The following is a 19,860-nucleotide window of genomic DNA, read 5'->3' on the forward strand; positions in this document are numbered from 1 at the left end:
GAGGGAATTGTTATTTACTCTCCTATCTGGACTTTAATATTTATTTACTCTATTCCTCCTTTCCCTCTCCATTTGTCCCCCCCCGCCCCCCCCTCCATCCTTCCTGCTGTCAGGACATCCCATGTGATCATCTTTTCAACCCCCCCCCTTCTTCTTCCTCTCTACTGTTCTCCGCGCTCATCGCTCTCTGCCTTTCTCCATAAAGCCCCTGACATTATGTGGCAAGTGAGCGCACAGTCCCATACAATACCTCCTGAGGCATGATGGGAGAAATTTTTATATAAAGACGGATAAAGTGGGGCTGGGCTGCAGATCAGTAGAGAGTCAGGGAGGTCAGACACACACACAATCACTCTGGGATGGATCGGGGAAAGGAGAGCAGTGGCTGAGTTCAGAGACGATGTTTGAGGGCACTGGACTGAGGTAAAATTTGTTTTTTTTAACATTTCGGGATGCAGTCGCCAACGGTGATGGAGGCAGGGGATGAGGTGCTGCAGGTGCTTGAGATCTGCCAGACGATAGAGGAGATAAAGGAAGTGATCGTCACCACCGTAGAAGAAGACTCTAACACTAACTCACCTCCAGTGTCCAGCTCTGGACCAGGGACTAAACCAAGCCAGGTAGGACGGAAAGGTCCAACTTGCTCCCTGATGTCTCAGTGACTGTTACATGATAGGACTACAAAAGTTGGTATTCTACGTGAGGATGTCTAGTTTTAATGGGTTGTGCGATCCGTAATGCAGCCCTGCTCAGGCACAAACTGCTTTACATGGTTATAGCTGGACTGTACACAGTATACGTATGTAGCGGCACTACAGGAGATGATGATGTGGAAAAGAGACACTAGTGTTTCTGTCACGGAGTCCACCAGATTGATTTAATTTTAAAATGTACAAAATATTCTTCCTGGATAGCAGGCCCGCAGACACCCCCCCAAGGTCCATCCACCATGTTCTCACAAACTCTTGTGAGAAACACTATGCTGGCATTGATTTAATCAGTTTCCATGTATCTTCACTGTCACTGTGATGCTGAGTTCTCCTTATTATAGGATTTCTCTGATGGACCTCCTCTACCTGCAGCAGAATTTCTTTCCTCTCCAGTTGGCTTTACTTTTTGTTTCCAGGTTAGCCAAGTCCCTATTATTTTATACATTTGAATTAATTCCTATTTAAATGTTATTTATGTTAGTTTGTTGTTAATTTCACATGCTACTGGAGATGAGAGCGGCACGGATTGCTTAATTAATTGATTAGTTGATGACCTCACCGTGTGCGGAAATTGATGATGAAAAAATTATTAGTCGCAGCCTTAGTGGAGATATTTCACACAAAACGAAGTTCCATTTAACAAAACATCTCTTAAAGTGCTCCCGCACTTCACGTTAGCCACTTAAATGATTGTAATGAATGCCATTTATTTTTCCAAATCAGCAAAGAACTTCTTTACTCCTAAATAGACTATTTCAATCATCGAGTGTAATTCTACAAAGTTAGCCCAGGTTTCTGCATCAGCTCTCACTCTAATACTCTAATAATACATTATGTTTTGCTAAATCAGAAGTTCTCTCTATTCCCCTGTACTGCTGGTTAACAGACATTTCTATGGATACTCCCATTTCAACCATACTGCAACGTACCGCTTTATTAAGTGCAGCTCAGCTGTCAGTCTCCCATTGTCTCACTGTCACTCCTCTATCCTGCGAATTAGTCGAGGAAACTTTTTGAAGTGCTTCCCTAGTCCTGACAAGTTCTTGGCAGCCTTGCACACTGTCCACAGTTTCACGGTGGTTTTAAATGGCTGTAAAGAGCTCTTTGGGAATGCATGTTGCTATATTTTACACACACACACACACACACACACACACACACACACACACACACACACACACACCCCTTGCCTCGCCTCCCTGGAGTGAGTAAAGTGCAGTGGTTCCTGCACTGAGCGAGGGGCTTTGTTTGCAGTCCACTTATAACTGAACAACAGAAAACAGGCTTTTAGTTGATTTACTGTGAGAAACAATAGCTGGTATTTATACTCTGGTGGATGAAGAATGCAGAAAATACACAGCTGAAAGCTTTGTAAATGTTCCACATAGCATGTTAGTTTACGTATTCAGTATGCTATAAATACCGGCTCAGGCTTTTTTCATGATGAACCAGTTGAAGGCTTACGCTAGTTATTGTGGTTCTAAAGAATCTCCTCAGGACAGTATGCGCAAGATCTTCTGGCTTCTCTGATTTTTAACTGCAAAACGTAGTTATTTTGCATTATTGTAAGCAATTATATTTTGTTGTTGTTGTCAAAAACAGCAGGAACTGGCCTTTTGAGCGAAGGCCTATACCATCAGGAAATCTCTCCCATCCCAACAAGCAGTCCTGTAATGCAATGTGATGCATCCAAACAAGTGCCTGTGTACAGTTCAAATGTCGTGCTGGATGTGTAACGCTCAGCAGCTACTGTATCATATTGCAGCACTTAGTTTCCAGCCTGGCCAACATTTCATCAAAGAAATGCTTTGATGGCGCATTCTTCCTCTTATCAAACCGCTCTCGCCGTGCTTTTGTAACCGCTCTGCTCAACTGTTTTTAATGATTCTGTGTCTTTTCCTGGGTGGGTGTGATGAAGAAAGTGATTTCCTCAAGAGTTGGCTGCACATGTTGCTGTTATGGATGCTTGCCTTAGTGCTAGATTACTGCTCTTTTTAGACACAGTATTTTCCGGGCTTTGGTTTCCTGGTTATACATAATTGTTATGCTCTCCTTAGTGGCTGAACAAATTGAAAGTCTTTTCCTTTGAAGCAGTGCCAAAGTAATCACAAAGTTGTAAGATAGTGTTTTACTGCTTGCAGTGTTTCATTCTCTAAGACGTGTTAAAGGAGTACTTTGATATTTTGGGAAATAGGCTTATTCTTATTTTCTTGCCAAGAGTTAGATGAGGAGATTGATACCACTCTCATGTCTTTACACTTAATATGAAGCTAGAGCCTGGAGACAGCTTAGCTTAGCTTAGCATAAAGACACAAAGTAGTAGTGTACTTAGCACATTGAAGTCACGAGACTTGTTAATTAGTGAGCTTTAGAGGTGCTGGTAGACCTTTTTTCACCTTGGACAGAGCCAGGCTAGCTGTTTCGCCCTGCTTTCAATCTTTATGCTAAGCTCCAGGCTCTAGCTTCATATTTACCGTAAGACGGATATGAGACTGATATGAGAGTGGTATCAATCTTCTTATCTCATTCTCAGCAAGAATCCCAAATCTATTCCTGTAATGGGGGATTACTATTTAAGATCGGTGCCTACAACCATAGCTATTTGGTTTATCATCCAGTTTCTACTAGCTAGTTTGAAAAACACAAACAGCCACTTTTAGCTAGACGCCACATTGTACTCTGCTCTCCTACATCTCCCATGTATTTTGTAGATTTACATTGTCTTCAACCCTTTTTCATTTTTCTCTTCTCTTGTTGAGTGTTATGTGAGAACACGTCATATCAGATGTTTCCATTATTCAGGAGTTTAGTCTCCACCGTAACGCCCCAGCTCCTCCCAGATCAGAGGAATTGCTTGTTAAACCTCGTCTGAGTTGAATAAATCACTGCAGACGTAGGACAAGAGTAGACCTGACAGGTGTTTAGTTGAGATGTGTATATTCGTGACGCATACGTAGTTGTGAGCGGAGGGTTTCACATGTTGGTTTGTTTGTGCGGTAATCCTGTCTGGCCCTTGAACTGCCACTGGCCTTACTTTGCCTCCCTCTCTGGATCAGTCCCTCTCCTTTTTTAATTGGCTGTCTTGTTATTGAACATTTCTCTTTGTTTCCTCTCCCTTCACTGCTCCTCTCAGTTTCACCTGTTTTAATGTGATGAATGGGACTGGGCCTCCTGCGAGGCTGCTGGTACTGAACCAGATCAGCCTGTGGTGTTTGGTTGGTTAATCCCGCCAGGAAATGTGGGTCACTAATGACTATTTTTAGCTGTGCAGGGAAAGCCCAGGAAGAGTAGTAAAGGATCCAACAACAACAATTTGTGGATACCTTGAAGAAGAGCATAGTAGCGTTTAGAGCTGGGCAATATATCAATATTATATTGATATCGTGATATGAGACTAGATATCGTCTTAGATTTTGGATATCGTAATATTGTAATATGGCATAAGTTTCTTTTCCTGGTTTTAAAGGCTGCATTGATTACAGTAAAGTGATTTTCTGAACTTACCAGACTGTTGTAACTGTTCAATTATTTGCCTTTACCCACTTAGTCTTTATATCCACATTACTGGTGATTTATCAAAAATCTCAAATGTGTAAATATTTTGTGAAAGCACCAATAGTCAACATTACAATATCGTTGCGGTATAGATATCGAGGTATTTGGTCAAAAATATCGTGATATTTGATTTTCTCCATATCGCCCAACCCTTGTAGCGACCAAATTGAATCTTCTCACCAATTTTGCTTCATATTAAATTATTTGGAACATCAGTCAAGGTTCTCTTAATGTACTGCTCAATGCTTACTAGTAGAGCTAAAATGATTGGTCAAAAAATTTACGGACAACTTTTCCACATATTGGGATATACGCTTATTTGCTTTCTTGCCAAGACTTAGATGAGAAGATTGATACAACCCTCATGACTGTCCATTAAGCTATTAAGATGGAGCCAGGACATAATTAGCTCAGGGTAGATTCCAGGAAGGGAAACAAGATATAATGTGTTAATTAGTCAAATTCAGAGATCCTTAGATGGGTTTTGAACATCTGACAGAGCCAGGCTTGCTTTCTTCCCCTGCTTTCAGTCTTTTATGCTAAGCACACCTAACGGTCTCCTGGCTCTAGTTTGTTTTTAGGGGTCAGACATACAGATGTGTTCTTTGAACACAGCCTGAAGTGTTATCTGTGTGATTTAGTGAACTATGAAGCCGTGTGTGACACCAAAGGTGCCTCGGAGAAGGTTGCCTCTAACGACTTTCACTATTGATCCATCTAATAATTATTTGCTCTTGTCGGACTCTGTAGAATGTCAGCGAGAAAAGTGTCCACTACAAGTTCACAAAGCCCATGGTGACATCTTAAAATAAATTGTCTTGTCTGACAAACAGTCCAAAACCCAATGATATTAAGTTTACTATCACAGAAGACTAAAAAAAACTGAAAATATTCACGTTGGAGCAGCTGGAACTACTGGACTTTTTTTGTTGCTTTAAAAAGTGACTACTGTAGTTGCAGTATCAATACATTTTACCCTGATGTGTCTTTTATAAGTCCTTGTTGTGTAAAACTGGTGATAGACTTCCTGAAGGAGTCCTTAAGCAGTGTGTGATTCAGAGGTATGAAACAAGCGCTATGAGCGATGAGTGTTGATGAGTGTGGGCATGAGAAGCTGTGACTCATGTCTCCCCTGGGTGTTCTCAAGGTACACCGTGGTCCGACACTCTTCCTTACAAGTAATGCCTATTGATTTCCTTTCTCAGACACACACGCACACACATATACAGGCATACTTATGTGTTATAGATAGATTATATTGACTTAACACCAAGTGGATCCATTCCAAAAACATTTATACATTTTAGATTTTAAAAGTTCCATCAGGAGACATAAAAACATGTGTGCATGTAAAAGGGCTTCCAACCTTCGTTTTGACAAAATATCTCCAGTGCTGCCATGTAACTGCTTTGGAATGCTAGTTGTCATCCCTGATGATTTGTGAATCTTCGTGTAAGCAGTGGTCATGGCCCGCCTTTTGTTGAGCACTTACCTCTGCTAATACAACAAGAAAATAATGAGGTTTTGCTTACTTTTGTACTGTGTAGGGGATAATTGCTTCATGTGAGTAAAAGTCCTGTTGCACAAGTCTCTGTGGAGAGGCTCAGGACCTCTTCAGTCTGCCTCTCTCATTATTAATGAAGTGGCTTTCATCGTTCTGGTTAAAAAGCAATCTCCACTCCAATTGAGTGGACTGAAATATGCATTATTTATGTTTGTGTGTATGTTTCATTGTGTTATCGGACATTTGTACCAACCGTATTCTGTCAGATGCAATCATAGTGCGTTCCATTTACCTCGTAACTCGGAAGCCAAAGCTGGGAATGACGTCACACCCGAGTTGAATGCGTTCCATTTACAAATCAGATTTTCATTGTTTTCGTCAGCTCTAGCCAGGTTAGCCATTGCTAGCAATGCCAGTTGTTAACAACGCATGGCGCTGTTTTTGTGCATACAAACAGCGTAACAACATTGTCCACAGATAGAATATGGACAGCGCTGCGTTTACATATATATGATTTAGTAAGACACAAATAACACAGAAGTGCTTATCACTGTACATTACTACAGCTTTCACAACTGTTGATGCATGGAGCAGCCTTGTTGGATTTCTAGCTCAGGGTACTCGGTGGTTGCCCGAGTTCCGAGCTCGGAAATCTGAAGTCAGGGGGCGTGTTTCCGACTTTGACCTTGAAAAATCCGAGTTCGGGGCACAAATGGAATGCAATATTTATCTCCTCAGATTCCAAAGTTAAATATAAAACTTGATATGATGTTGAGCCATTGTTACTTCGATCCATTACATTTCGACACAAGTCAAGTCAAACTTCGGAGAATTACATTCTAAATGAATTTGACTTAAATCTTATTTTTGCTTAAATGTCTACTATTCACTTGCATGAAAAAATGAGATGCAGACACTTTTGGCCCTCTAGCACGCCTAAACGTCAGGCTGCGTCCTCGTGGAGACATCTTAAACTCTTTAAACTCTTTACTCTTTGACCTTTTGAACCCGAGTCATGCATTCCACCGTCTGGTTTACAGCTCATGAGATCGGTCGCTCATGATGTTTGAGTCTTTCTACAGCAGTGCAGACGGGGAGATGAGTATTTACAACCGCATTGTCATGTCAAAGGTCAGATGAAACTGAGACAGTTTTCAGTTCTGGACATCATCAACAAGACTGTCCGTGAAAACCTATACCAACAAGCCAACATTTAACATGTCGTCTCCCATGAATAAGAGTGTGGCCAAATGTTGCATCGTGTTTAGGCTCATCATTTTTGGTTTCCACTGTATGATCCTTGGATGGTTTTTAAACTGCTTTTCACCTGGGTTTTATGTCTCACCATCTTTATCCGGTAATAAAGATGTGGAAAAAATAATGGCGCAAACATGAATTCTCCTTAGATTTTCTTCCCATCCAGTATATTTGTGTATGCAGTATTGCTCTTCTGAATAGTGAAAATGTTATTATAGTGTATGAGTATACTTGGCAGCTTCAAAGACTACCTGAGCATTCTGCCTGGGTCCTCCCATTGTTCTGCTTTATCTGGTTCTCTGCTGTTTTAACCCCTGAGGCCAGTGGGATACTCTCTGTCCCAATGCACCATCAGCCTCCTCCTCTACCTCCCAACCCCATCAGTCTAAAGTGATCATAACGCATCTCCTCTCTGCTAGTGCGAGACTAATACAATCCTTAAAATAGGATTCTACAGTTGTATTGCATTATGGCGACAGTGCCTTTGGTTATTGAATGTTGTTGTTGCTGATGGCGGTACATTATCAGTTCCCTTCTCACTGGCAGGGGCAGCACTCAGCCGCTCACAGAGCCACGTTAGCAGCTTGTTATTACTGCTGTGTAAAGAGTCCTTATCTTTCTTGTTCTAGCGGCTCTGCTCCGACTCCGCTGACCCTCATTATCTGCGGATGCAGTCAGACCCAGACGTCAGCGCATAGCCCAGTTGGCAGCTCGCTCTGTTTATTTTTTCCACTTCCTATCTTCTATTCCCTTTCTCTCTCACGTGCTTGGAAATAACCTTCCACGCCTTTTTTGAGCTGACGTCAAAAGCAAAAAGTAATGCACCCCCAGCTATAGGAAAATATTACCAAGTCTGATGCAGTATAGTTCAGATGAAAGCTTTCTCTCCTAATATTTTCAATCCTCCAATGCCATCTCTCACTCACATTTCCCCCTTGATCAACGTAGCTATATTGGGCCAACCACCATTGTAGTTTTGTTATTGTGCATTTGCTAGACCTGCCGAAGTCACCGGGTAGCCTAGAAATCTAGACGCACCCTAGCGGCAGCAAATATAATTTGCAGCCAGGGGGTCTAGCAACTCTCCGTTGGCTGCGAGCTGGAAAAACGAAACTCAGGCCGGGCCAATCACATCGTGTATAGAGTCGGTGAGCGGGCTTATGGCTGCTGCTGCTGGCGAACATCGGTCTTTTGAATCGGCTTTGGCTGCGACTCTGGACGACTTGGAGTTAAGCTTTTCTTTGAGAAAAGAACAAAGAACGGCACTGAAATCAGCGCTTCCTTTCACTGAAGACGCGAGGAAATCTGTGAATCTAGGAAACAACCTTTTAGTAAAATGAGACCTTCTTGTTTCTCCCAGGCATCATCTGTAGAATCATCAGTTTGGCCAGTTTGCACCCGTAGGAAAAAGTAAAAAAATCTACATACATATATGTTAAAAATGTATAAGACTATACATATACACTGACCTACACAACTGCATGAAAAAGAAACTAAAATAAAATAGACATTGACAAAAACAAAGCAAAAATAAATATATAGTTATCCGATCCAGTAAAGCACTGTCCAGCAGAAATATGAGCATTAGAAGGTCCTTTTATGATGGCAGACCGGTTCAGTCTCTTTCTAGTCAGGATCAAGAAGCAAAGAGTGATAAAATATGGGGAATTAGGATGCACCCTTTACCTGAAATCCTTTTTTTTTTTTTTTTTTTTTTTTTCCTTCATTTCCAGGATGACAACTGGGGCGAGACCACGACAGCTGTCACGGGCACATCGGAGCACAGCCTCTCTCAGGAGGACATTGTTCGCATCACCAAGGACCTGGAGGACAGCGTGGGGCTGGACTGCCGCCGCTACTTCACCCTGGCCCTGGCCGTGATCCTCGGCCTGCTGGTGTTCCTGACGCCGCTGGCCTTCCTGGTGCTCCCCCACCTCCTCTGGCCGGAGAAGCTGCAGAGCTGCGGCACGGCCTGCGAAGGCCTCTTTATCTCCGTGGCCTTCAAGCTGCTCATACTGCTTCTGGCCGTCTGGGCGTTATTCTTCAGGCCGCGGCGGGCCGGCCTCCCGCGGGTCTTTGTTTTCCGGGCGCTGCTCGCCGTGCTGGTGCTGCTCTTCGTGGTTTCCTATTGGCTGTTCTACGGAGTCAGAATACTTGACTCACAGGTGGGTTAAGAGAAGGGAATGCAGGCATGAAATAGTATAGCTATTATTGCTTGTAAGTGTACACTCTAACTAATAACTAAAAATATATGTGGAAATTCCAACTCTACAGACCCACACAGAAACAAATGTTTCCAATAGCAGTGGGAGAGGTCTCAAATGTTGCAGACACATTCATTTTTTATGCCTTTTTAGAAGCTCAACAAAATCACAAACAACCAAAACACAGATATTTGGTTTCCCCAGTGCTATGTGTTTACTGTGAGTCATAATTTAAAATCCCAGTTGGCCCCTCATTCAGAATGTATGTAGGAAAACACACACAGAAACGGCGTCTAAAAAGCTTGCAATCCTTTGAAATGTATCTAAATATTCATATGCTCTACATTTTGCCTTACATGTGTATGATCTCCTTTTTAACCCCGCAGGAGTGTTTTATGCTTTGGAAATGTCTTTGCACGCGTTAACTGATTTGCATCTTGTCTGTGTTCTGCATTGTGTACATATATTCCATTAAGAGCTACAAATGACCCCTTAAAACATCATCCTTCATAGGACGAGAACTACCAGGGCATCGTGCAGTACGCCGTGTCGCTAGTGGATGCTCTGCTCTTCATCCACTACTTGGCCATCGTCCTGCTGGAGCTCCGGCAGCTCCAGCCGTGCTTCTCGGTGTGCGTCACACGCTCCACAGATGGCGAGATACGGCACTACAACCTGGGACAGCTCAGGTGAGAAGCACAGTGTTTCAAGTTCTAGTGGTTTGATGTTGTATCCTCATGTTCATTCAAATCATGACATACATGTTCAGTGATTTGTGTAAATGGTCGTTGTTGAGAGTTATTAACTATTCAAAGGCTCAGTAATTTCCTACAACAGCTGGACACTGTAGTTTTTAGCAAACATTACTCAAAGAGGTGGAAAAAAAAGAATATGTTGGGGTCTAGTTTCAGCTGCGGATTAACACATTTGCTGCTCTAGTGGTTATTTTGGGCAGCAGGATGTTGTACGTAGGTTTGAGTCAAAATAAACTAAAGTGTATGTATTCATGTTAATGAAGGAACATGTCACCCAATGCAACAGTGTGGCTCATTTATACATTTTTAATATCTTTTGGACAACATTGGCACAGATGAATAAGAATTATTATCAAGAATACTCGATTCTGATCATGACGTTCTACCGTCTGGTATTTCTGTATAGCAGACCGCCGCTATGGACACAGTTCTGATCCTAGACTCTGGGTGATCATTTTTAAACCAATTAAATCATTTTAAAATCAATATGTTTTGTCAAATGATTGATTTCTTCAGTAAGAAGCCGTGTAAGAAGCGAGTCGTTAATGCACATTGAACCCCTTTGCTTCGGGGTCCTGCATCACCCTGTCAGGGTTCTAATTCACAATAATGACCGGCTCGCTCTACATTATCCCTTACTTAATGAATGCTGTTAGCAATGCAAGCAGGGTAGCAGAATACCCAGGTGACCTCTGTGCATGTAGCGATTGAAGGCAGAAGGAGTGAGAGGAAGGGACAAGACAGAAGGTAAAGAGAGCTAGGTTGATGTGAGCCACCAAGGGATAGACGAGGAGAAAGTGGGGGGATGAAAGGGAGGGAAAAGAGAATGTGTGGGTTAGATGAAGGCAGAAGTCAAGATAGAAACTGGGACACCTCAAGTTAGAGACGTGGGAAAGGAAGAGGGAACTCACTGGTTAGATCCTCGGAAATGGGAGTAAGGAATTCATAGAGGAAAGTGTAGAAACTGAGGGATGTGCCTGACTGAAAAAAAGAGTGGTGATCGAGTAGGAAGGGAGATTGACAGTTTAGCCAGAGATGGAAGAAAATGCAGAGACACGAAGGCTTGTAGACAAAGTGGCTGATTGGGAGAGGAAATTGTGTCAGAAGAAAAAAGGAGGGTGGGGAAGACTTCAGAGAGGAAACCCCTGCAGACAAAGGGCGGAGTACAGAGGAAAGACGCAGGAGACTGAGGCAGGGAGAACGCTACGGGAGGCAGTGAAGTACGGCAGAATGCAGAACGTGGGATTAATAGTTAATGGGCGGGTAGTGTTGAAGAATCCTAAAATGTATGTGGGAATGAAAGAAAGGTGTGTGCGTGCGTGCGTGCGCGTGCGCGTGTGTGCGTGCGTGCGTGCGCGCGCGTAGGTGTGTGTAGGAAAGACCAGCTAAGACTAGACTAGACCAGGTTTTTATGACCGTACTGTGTCAGAGGAAAAACAGAAAGATGCCATTTTTAGCCAAGCAGCTCTCCTGTTGCTTCCTGGTATCAATATGCAGCCCCCATTCTGACATACACTGCTTACGGGCAACTAATAAAACATGATGGATTTATAGATGGACTTCTTTTATGACAGGATGGATGAAATCGTATCCTATATCTGCTCTTATACTAAGGTCTGTATCTTTCTGTAGTTGCAGATGGACTGGTTCATACTTTACGTGCCCTGCACCCACAGTGTTTAGGGGGTATGTCAGAATGACTGCAGTGGAACCCAACAAGGAAAATTGTCTGTACTGAAGACAGTAGAATTAATCTGGTATATACTGTTATATACAGTAAAGCTGAATATGGTCAGACATATACACAGGTAAGATATATCTGTATATGTTGGTGAATAGAGGCTGTTTTTATGAAAAGTGCAAATTGTGTGTCTGTGTGTGCGTGTGTCTGTTTGTCTGTGTGTAATGTTCTGTTTGGTGTGTTCGCCGGCTGCCTTGGGGGTGTTGTCCTTTGTAAACTGTGCCATTCATCCTGCTTGGCCAGCAGCAGGCCTGGCCTCACTCTGTTGTCCGTCTGTGACTGTAAACACACTGCTAATTAGTGCTCCCTGCGGACTGGGGCGCAGCATCTGGTCAGCCTGACACACATGCATGGACACGCACAAACATAGACACATGAGTGTCTGTGCATGGGTAATTACCACATACATGCTAATGATTCATGCACATGTAGCCACAAACACGAACAATGCATCATTCAGAGAAACCCAGACACGAGGGGTGTATTTTCTTAGCCAATTTCTCATGTATCTCCTCTACTAACAGGCGCCGGCTGCTGCTCACATTCCTGTTTTTCTGGCATACATGATTTGCCTTATCATAATGGAGACCTAGCCTGGGCCCTGGGGCCCTGAAGGATTGTCTCTGTGTGCCTGGCCTTTGATGCCAATCTGAAGGCCTGAGGAAGCCTTTTTTTGTCCCCTTGTCGGACCAGACAAGTTGAATATGAACGCATTCCTCACAGCCATAGAGGGTGGGGGTTAAACACTTTCAACATGAGAGAAGGCAGTGGTCGGCTACCTTGGTCTCAAAGGCAACTGGTTTACAAAGTGGTCTGCAGTTACTCTTTATGTCAGCATAAGATGCTGCTACGTAAGCCAGGGGAGCTGCTTGGTTTGAATGGTTGTGTGTCATGTTTGCATGGCTTAATAATTGATCGAAGTTAGGAAGCGGCAGAAACTCTGACTCAGCACTTATGCAAGTGGCCACTAAACAATGGTCCCGTCTGTCTAAATGCTTAATGCAGGAAGGGGCAGCCTGGGTCTCTTGAGTTAACCGTGGGAGTTGCTATCACTCCTTGCTGCCCCTGTGGCAGAAATGAGCGCTGCCTCTGGCCTTGCTATAATACACCGTCTGATGTGTTTGTTTTCCTACAGTGGTCTGTCTTATGAGTGAAGCACTGTTGCTGAAATCATCCAAGTATTAAAATGCTGGACTATGCTTGTTGTTGCCTATAGTATTAAACTGGCAAATAAATCATCAAACCAGAATGGCATGAATCATGTAACTGTTTTACTGTTAGTGCTTTTAGGTGACACATAATTGTCAATTTGCTAATTGGATATAGTTGTTTTGTATTGTCTAATTTATTATAAATTAGGTCAGTTATGTGTACATTGTACCTTCAGGTATCCACTTAATAGAGTAAAACCTGTTTCTTGGAACACACTCCCATAAAAAGGCTGGTAAACACAATTGAAGTAGTTTGTCCAAATAAACAACATAATTATCTCACTATCATCCATGTCCACACACCCACAGTGGGGATCTTTTTCAGGCTGTAAACTACAGCAGTAGTTGGTCTTTGTAGGCTTGTAATTTGTGTACAAAAGGTTTATCGGTGTTTTAAGCCCCCCAACGTCTCCTTCAAGGCAGCGCTGCACTAGGATTAGGCAATGGTTATGGTTAGGTTACACTTTAAAATCACCTTAGAAAGCCAAGTTCGGTTATGTAAAAAATCTGTTTAAAAGAAGGCCAATAATATATATATATATATATATATATATATATATATAAATTAATGTCTCCAGGAGAGAGGCCATTATGGAGGCATTGGCCCCTTGTTTTTACCCTTTTCTCTTTCGGTTTTTCATTTTCTTCCGATGCAGTGAAATTCTATTGATGAACATTAACAGACACCCCAATCCTCGTTTCACAAGTCGTATTTTTAGACTGTTAAACAATCTAAACAGCTGTGCTGATGATGTGACTGTCAGCTCTACCTGTGACAGAGCAGTAAAAAATCAGTATGAATGACTTTGTAATTTGCTCCCTGGGTGGGTTGTATCTGCCTGTGGTATTTGAAATGACCCATCACTTAATGTAAGGTTTGTTCATAGGAAGGAATTGAAGTTGCACAAAGTCAGAAAGTATCTGGAAGTGGCTCAGATGTCATACTGTGATCCTGATTTTGGATAATAGGAAGCACATGCTGCAGGCTAGCATGTGCTGTTGTTCATGTATATTGAGTTAGCTCTCCACGTGGCCTAAAGAATGACACAGCGATGGCTCACACACCTATGAATACATCCATACAAACACAGAACGAAAGGGGCCCAGTGTTGAGCAGTGAAGTTGTGTTGTGGGTCAGTAAACAGCTGTCAACATCTGCTGCCGTCCTCTCAGCCAAATGCAGGTCATAGGAACTGGCTTTTGTGGCGTCACAACCGAGCAGTATGCTTTAAAACGACATAAATATTTATGCATTCATTGATTTTATTGGTGATAGTATTACTCTCCGAAATTGTAATGGTGAACATGTTTTATCAAACGTTGTCTATTTGTATATCTAGCAGATACGGACTAACATCATTCATTAAGAATCATGTTCGTGTCCACCTAATGAATATAATCCCATATTCACTCTTTTTTTTTTTTTAGCTCTGTTATATCTAACTAGCTCTTTAGCCGCTAAATGCTATTCTATGTTCACTAGCTGGTTGCTAACTTTGTCTGCCTGTCTGTTTGGTGCTGTGCACAAAGTGTACACTAAATTTATCCGATCCTTTTTAAATTGAATAATTGAGTAATTGTGTTACTATATGTCTTGTTTCAAAAGCAACATAATCTTCTCTTTAATCTCTCATGTAGCTCACTTCCAATTAAACTGAGGCACTATATTATAAAAGAGCTGATGATTTATGTTGTATAATGTGAATCCACTCTGCTTGTGTACAATTGGTTTAGTAGTGCTGTGTTATGAAGGACAAGACGTGGCATGCTGTGTGATCCAGAGTGTAAAGGATCAGGAGGGGGGGGCTGTTGCTGCTGCTCCAGAGCACACAGTCTCGGACTGCTTCTACTTATTCTCTCCCTTTCATACATCCTGGTGACGGATATGAACAGGAAAAGCTGAAGCAAAATCACAATCCTTTGGAAACGAAGAAATGCCCAAATCTGATTTGTTGTTTACAGTCAGGCGTTCCAGTGAATTGTTGATAACGTTGCTCTCAGTGTTAACGTGCCATTAAGAACATTTCCCCCCCATCCGTCTTCCCTTCCTGTTCCCCCTGTGATGACTCCTTTATTTTCTGTGTTTCTTTATGTATTCAACCCTCCAGTTGTCCTTGGGTCAAATTTGACCCATATTCAAAACGTTTCTATATCAGAAATTTAGGTTTCTTTCAACCAAATTGTCAAAAAAAATAACATGGATGGTTCCATACAACCATTACTCTTCACAAGTAAAATAAAAGATCAGCACAGTACTTTACTTGAATTTTGGCGTTTTATTCAATTTTATAGCATTTGGAGAAAAAAAAAAAAAAGATTTAAAAAAATTGTCGGAAATAGCTTCAAAAACATGGGGAAAAAACAACCCAAAAAAATTGACAAAACATTGCTAAGAAGTGACAAAATAACGTATAAAAAACTTTCGGGTAAAAGCGACGAAAAAGACGACCACAACGTTGGAAAAAAAGTACATTTTGACCCAGAAAAATAAAAAGTTGCACAGTCGACGGGAAGACAACACAAGGGTTAACTAATACAAGTTATTCTAGCAGTGTGAAAAGGGCTGTGGTCTGTTGTTCATTCAGTGTTTCTGCTGTCACAGCATTAAGGGACTTCACCACTAAAGCATTCATTGAAGTATTACTGTTAGATCTTTTAGTTCTCAGCTGGTGACCCCCCACCCCCTCTCACTCCCTACAGTCTTTTCTTTCACATTTTCTCATTTCATGTTGATATGTGGGGTTTGTTTAACTGTGAGAAGTCCTGTTGTTTATTCTGAAAAAGTAAGCGATTTACATTTGAAAATGTCTCTCTCCCCCATGCTACCCGGGTCCAAACCCCCCTCCACACACACACCTCTTTGCTTCCTCTCAGCAGATGATACTCGCTGTCCTCAACCAGAAGTTTTTTTTCAGTCTTAGCAAATTTTCAAAGCAAGCCAGAAAGGTCTTTCAGCTAATACTTCCTACTCTCTTTGCCCTCTCCTTTTTTCTTTACTGTTCTTCTGTATTCAGCAAGAAGAGTTGTCAAATTACTGCAGGGATCTTTTCTTAGTATTTGGTATTACAAGTGAAAAAATGTCCTGTGGCTAATGCTTCTCACGTTCTTCTCTCCACTTTTAAAGCTCAGCCTCTCACACTGGCATAGAGCTACATGGATTTGAACTACAACAGCTCCCTTGGCTAAAGCTCATCTCCATTTCTTCTCCTCTCCAGCATTCAGCGGGCAGCTCTGGCCATCTTAGAGCACTACTACTGCGACTTCCCAGTCAGTAACCCGGCGTTGCTTTCCGCCTCCAAGTCCCGTGCAGCCAAGCACCTGGCTGGCCTCAAGGTCTACAACGTGGATGGTGAGTTCCCAGAAGCCCCCGCCGAGGGTGAGTGGGATGGCCTTTTTAACTCCATGTTATGTCTTTGTCAGTGCTTTGGTTTTTCTGCGTGTTCTGGTGTGTTGAAGTCTGCTTTTTCTTCCTAATTCTAGTCATTTATGTCAACCTATATGCTGAGATCGTACTACAATTTTGATTTATTTAGCAAGTTAAAAAACACTGTACTGTATATCCATTGTAACACAGAAGAGGTTGCTCATTTTGAAATGTGTAGTGTTAACTTGATTTAGATTATTGTAGGGCCCGCAGCTAACCATTATTTTCGTTACACTGTTTTTTAAGTTCCATTATTACTTTCAGGCAGCCATTCATTTACATTTGCTTCAGAATAATAATAATAATAATAATAATAATAATAATAATAATAATAATCAGTATAATATAATTTTAATATATAATAAAATCCACCCGACACTCACACAGCCCATCACAACTTCCCAAAGCCCATCTCGATGCATTGAAATTTGTTGTTTTGTTCAAAACCCAAAGTAGAGTAGATTTATAAAATAAGACCAATAAAATTGGCAGATATTCACGTTTCATAAATTGTAACCGCACACTTTTGGGCATTTGCAGCAACTTGAAATTTTTGCATATTTTTCTTTTTCAAAACTGCGGCAATAAATTAACTTTTCTCATGCGACGGATCACCTATCTAAAGCACATTTCAAGTCCCTGCAAGTTGATTTCCATACTGTACTGGAATGTGTGAAAAACAGCCTGGAAGGAAGGAAATGGATCTGCAAGCATATAATTGGAAAATTGTCGACAGTAAAATAAAGCACAGGTGATTTGTAGTTAATGGTTAAGGACATGCAAACGTGTGCAAATGTGGTTATTTGATATGTGCCTCAATAAACCCTCTGGTACTCTCTCCTCTCCCTGTGTGTCTCCTTACACTGACACTAACCCTTTCAGATGCCTTTAGAGCTAAACTGAAAGCCTACCTTTTGGACAGTAAGTAAATGCAGCGCTGCTACTAACTAAAGCACCCCGACAGACTGCTGGTGTTCACTTTACAAAAGCCATCGTTAAATCTCTATCCACGTCCTTGAAGCTAAGCCTCCTTTCACACACAAGTAATGTCACTGAGTGAAACACCTCTCCCTCACACACTCGCTGTCCTCCACTCTTCTTCACTCTTTGCATGCCACAGGTTGATGAAAAAGTTTTGAAGTCGTCCTTACAACAGCTGGCAGAATGTAACACAACCCCTCTATATTAAGTGATTGCTCTCCCTCGCGTGTGCTCCAGCTTCACTCAAGTGCACTAACTTGACTCCCACTTCGTTTTGCTGGTTTTTTTGTTTTTTTTCTTCTGCCATTTGTCCCCCCTCCTTTCTTCTACCTGCCCTCAAATGTTAGTGGGAGACAGTCGCGGAGATGGCTGATAAATCAATAGTTATTATGCTGCTGGCGTTGTCATTTCTCTCTCGTGTCTCATCCTCCTTCATTTTCATCCTGCAGCAGCTGCTCAGGGACTTCTCTCTCTCTCTCTCTCTCTCTCTCTCTCTCTCTCTCTCTCTCTCTGTATCATCTCTGTCTGGAGCTTTTACTTCCAATTCCTTTTTTTCTTCCTGCAGCCGCACCAACACTGTAATAAATAAGTCGAACTCAGGGACAGACAATAAGCTTTCCTTGATTAAAGAGTGGTGAAGCCCTGAGCGCAAAGCGGCCGCAACACTCAATTACACTGCATCCAAATGGGTTCAGGTGATTTTAGAACGGCTGACGAGCTATTTGGTCTCCATCTTGTTTTTTCGGCTCTAGATATTGGGAATTGAAAATGAATCCCAGCAGATAGAAAGTGTTTTTTGCAAAGAAATCTTCTAAAATATTGAAAATTTAAAGGTTAAACAAAGAAACAAAGTGTTATACAATACACATTGTATATGTTTTCTGTCAGAACTAAATGAAAATATGTTAAGGTTATTTCGCGTTTTTTTTCTTTAGTACATGAATGAATTTAGTTTGAATCTGTTTTTTTTAATATGTTTTGCATTTTTTAAATATTTAATTATGGCACAGTTGATGCGTACATAAAAAGGGAATACCTATAACAATGTGTATTGTGTTCAGCGGTGGGAAGTAACAATTTGCATTTACTCCATAGTAACTTTTTTGAGAATTGTACTTGTAGTTTTAATGAGTAGTTTTAATGCAGCATATCTTTTTTACTGGTGTCTGATTTGCTGGTTTGTTGTGCCAAATCATAATATCATATAGGAGACAACAGGCAAAAAATGTAATTTAAAGTTGTCTTTACTTATTGGTGTACTTAAAAGAGAATAATATTAAGGTAACATTCACATGGGATTTTTGTGATCACACTTGAGAAATATACCGGAGAGAATATACTGGTGTACAGTGCCTTGCGAAAATATTCGGCCCCCTTGAACGTTTCGACCTTTTGCCACATTTCAGGCCTCAAACATAAAGATATAAAACTGTAATTTTTTGTGAAGAATCAACAACAAGTGGGTCCCAATTATGAAGTGGAACGAAATTCATTGGCTATTTCAAACTTTTTAACAAATAAAAAACTGAAAAAGTTGGTGCCAAAATTATTCAGCCCCTTTACTTTCAGTGCAGCAAACTCTCTCGAAGTTCAGTGAGGATCTCTGAATGATCCAATGTTGACCTAAATGACTAATGATGATAAATAGAATCCAGCTGTGTGTAATCAAGTCTCCGTATAAATGCACCTGCTCTGTGATAGTCTCAGAGGTCCGTGTAAAGCGCAGAGAGCATCATGAAGAACAAGGAACACACCAGGCAGGTCCGAGATACTGTTGTGGAGAAGTTTAAAGCCGGATTGGATACAAAAAGATTTCCCAAGCTTTAAACATCCCAAGGAGCACTGTGCAAGCGATAATATTGAAATGGAAGGAGTATCAGACCACTACAAATCTACAAAGACCCGGCCGTCCCTCTAAACTTTCAGCTCATACAAGGAAGACTGATCAGAGATGCAGCCAAGAGGCCCATGATCACTCTGGATGAACTGCAGAGATCTACAGCTGAGGTGGGAGACTCTGTCCATAGGACAACAATCAGTCGTATACTGCACAAATCTGGCCTTTATGGAAGAGTGGCAAGAAGAAAGCCATTTCTTAAAGATATCCATAAAAATTTCGTTTAAAGTTTGCCAAAAGCCACCTGGGAGACACACCAAACATGTGGAAGAAGGTGCTCTGGTCAGATGAAACCAAAATCGAACTTTTTGGCAACAATGCAAAACGTTATGTTTGGCGTAAAAGCAACACAGCTCATCACCCTGAACACACCATCCCCACTGTCAAACATGGTGGTGGCAGCATCATGGTTTGGGCCTGCTTTTCTTCAGCAGGGACAGGGAAGATGGTTAAAATTGATGGGAAGATGGATGGAGCCAAATACAGGACCATTCTGGAAGAAAACCTGATGGAGTCTGCAAAAGACCTGAGACTGGGACGGAGATTTGTCTTCCAACAAGACAATGATCCAAAACATAAAGCAAAATCTACAATGGAATGGTTCAAAAATAAACATATCCA

At 41.6% G+C, this 19,860-nt stretch overlaps 1 protein-coding gene across 16 annotated transcripts in view; it reads left to right on the forward strand.

The window, feature by feature from the left end:
* Positions 1–19,860, forward strand: part of LOC120554525 (vang-like protein 1) — a 59,114-nt gene that overhangs the window by 26,947 nt on the left and 12,307 nt on the right. For 12 of the 16 annotated variants that reach the window (XM_039793444.1, XM_039793447.1, XM_039793445.1 and 9 more), the window contains 4 exons: positions 8,760–9,191; positions 9,744–9,919; positions 16,153–16,313; positions 17,244–17,282. In XM_039793444.1, the coding sequence (XP_039649378.1) occupies positions 8,760–9,191; positions 9,744–9,919; positions 16,153–16,313; positions 17,244–17,282 (808 nt within the window). Of the gene's footprint in view, positions 1–216; positions 621–8,759; positions 9,192–9,743; positions 9,920–16,152; positions 16,314–17,243; positions 17,283–19,860 lie in introns of those variants that run through there. The other 4 variants (XM_039793454.1, XM_039793453.1, XM_039793455.1 and 1 more) reach the window with 4 other exon arrangements.

This window comes from Perca fluviatilis, chromosome 24 (assembly GCF_010015445.1).
Source record: "Perca fluviatilis chromosome 24, GENO_Pfluv_1.0, whole genome shotgun sequence".
NCBI lineage: Eukaryota > Metazoa > Chordata > Actinopteri > Perciformes > Percidae > Perca > Perca fluviatilis.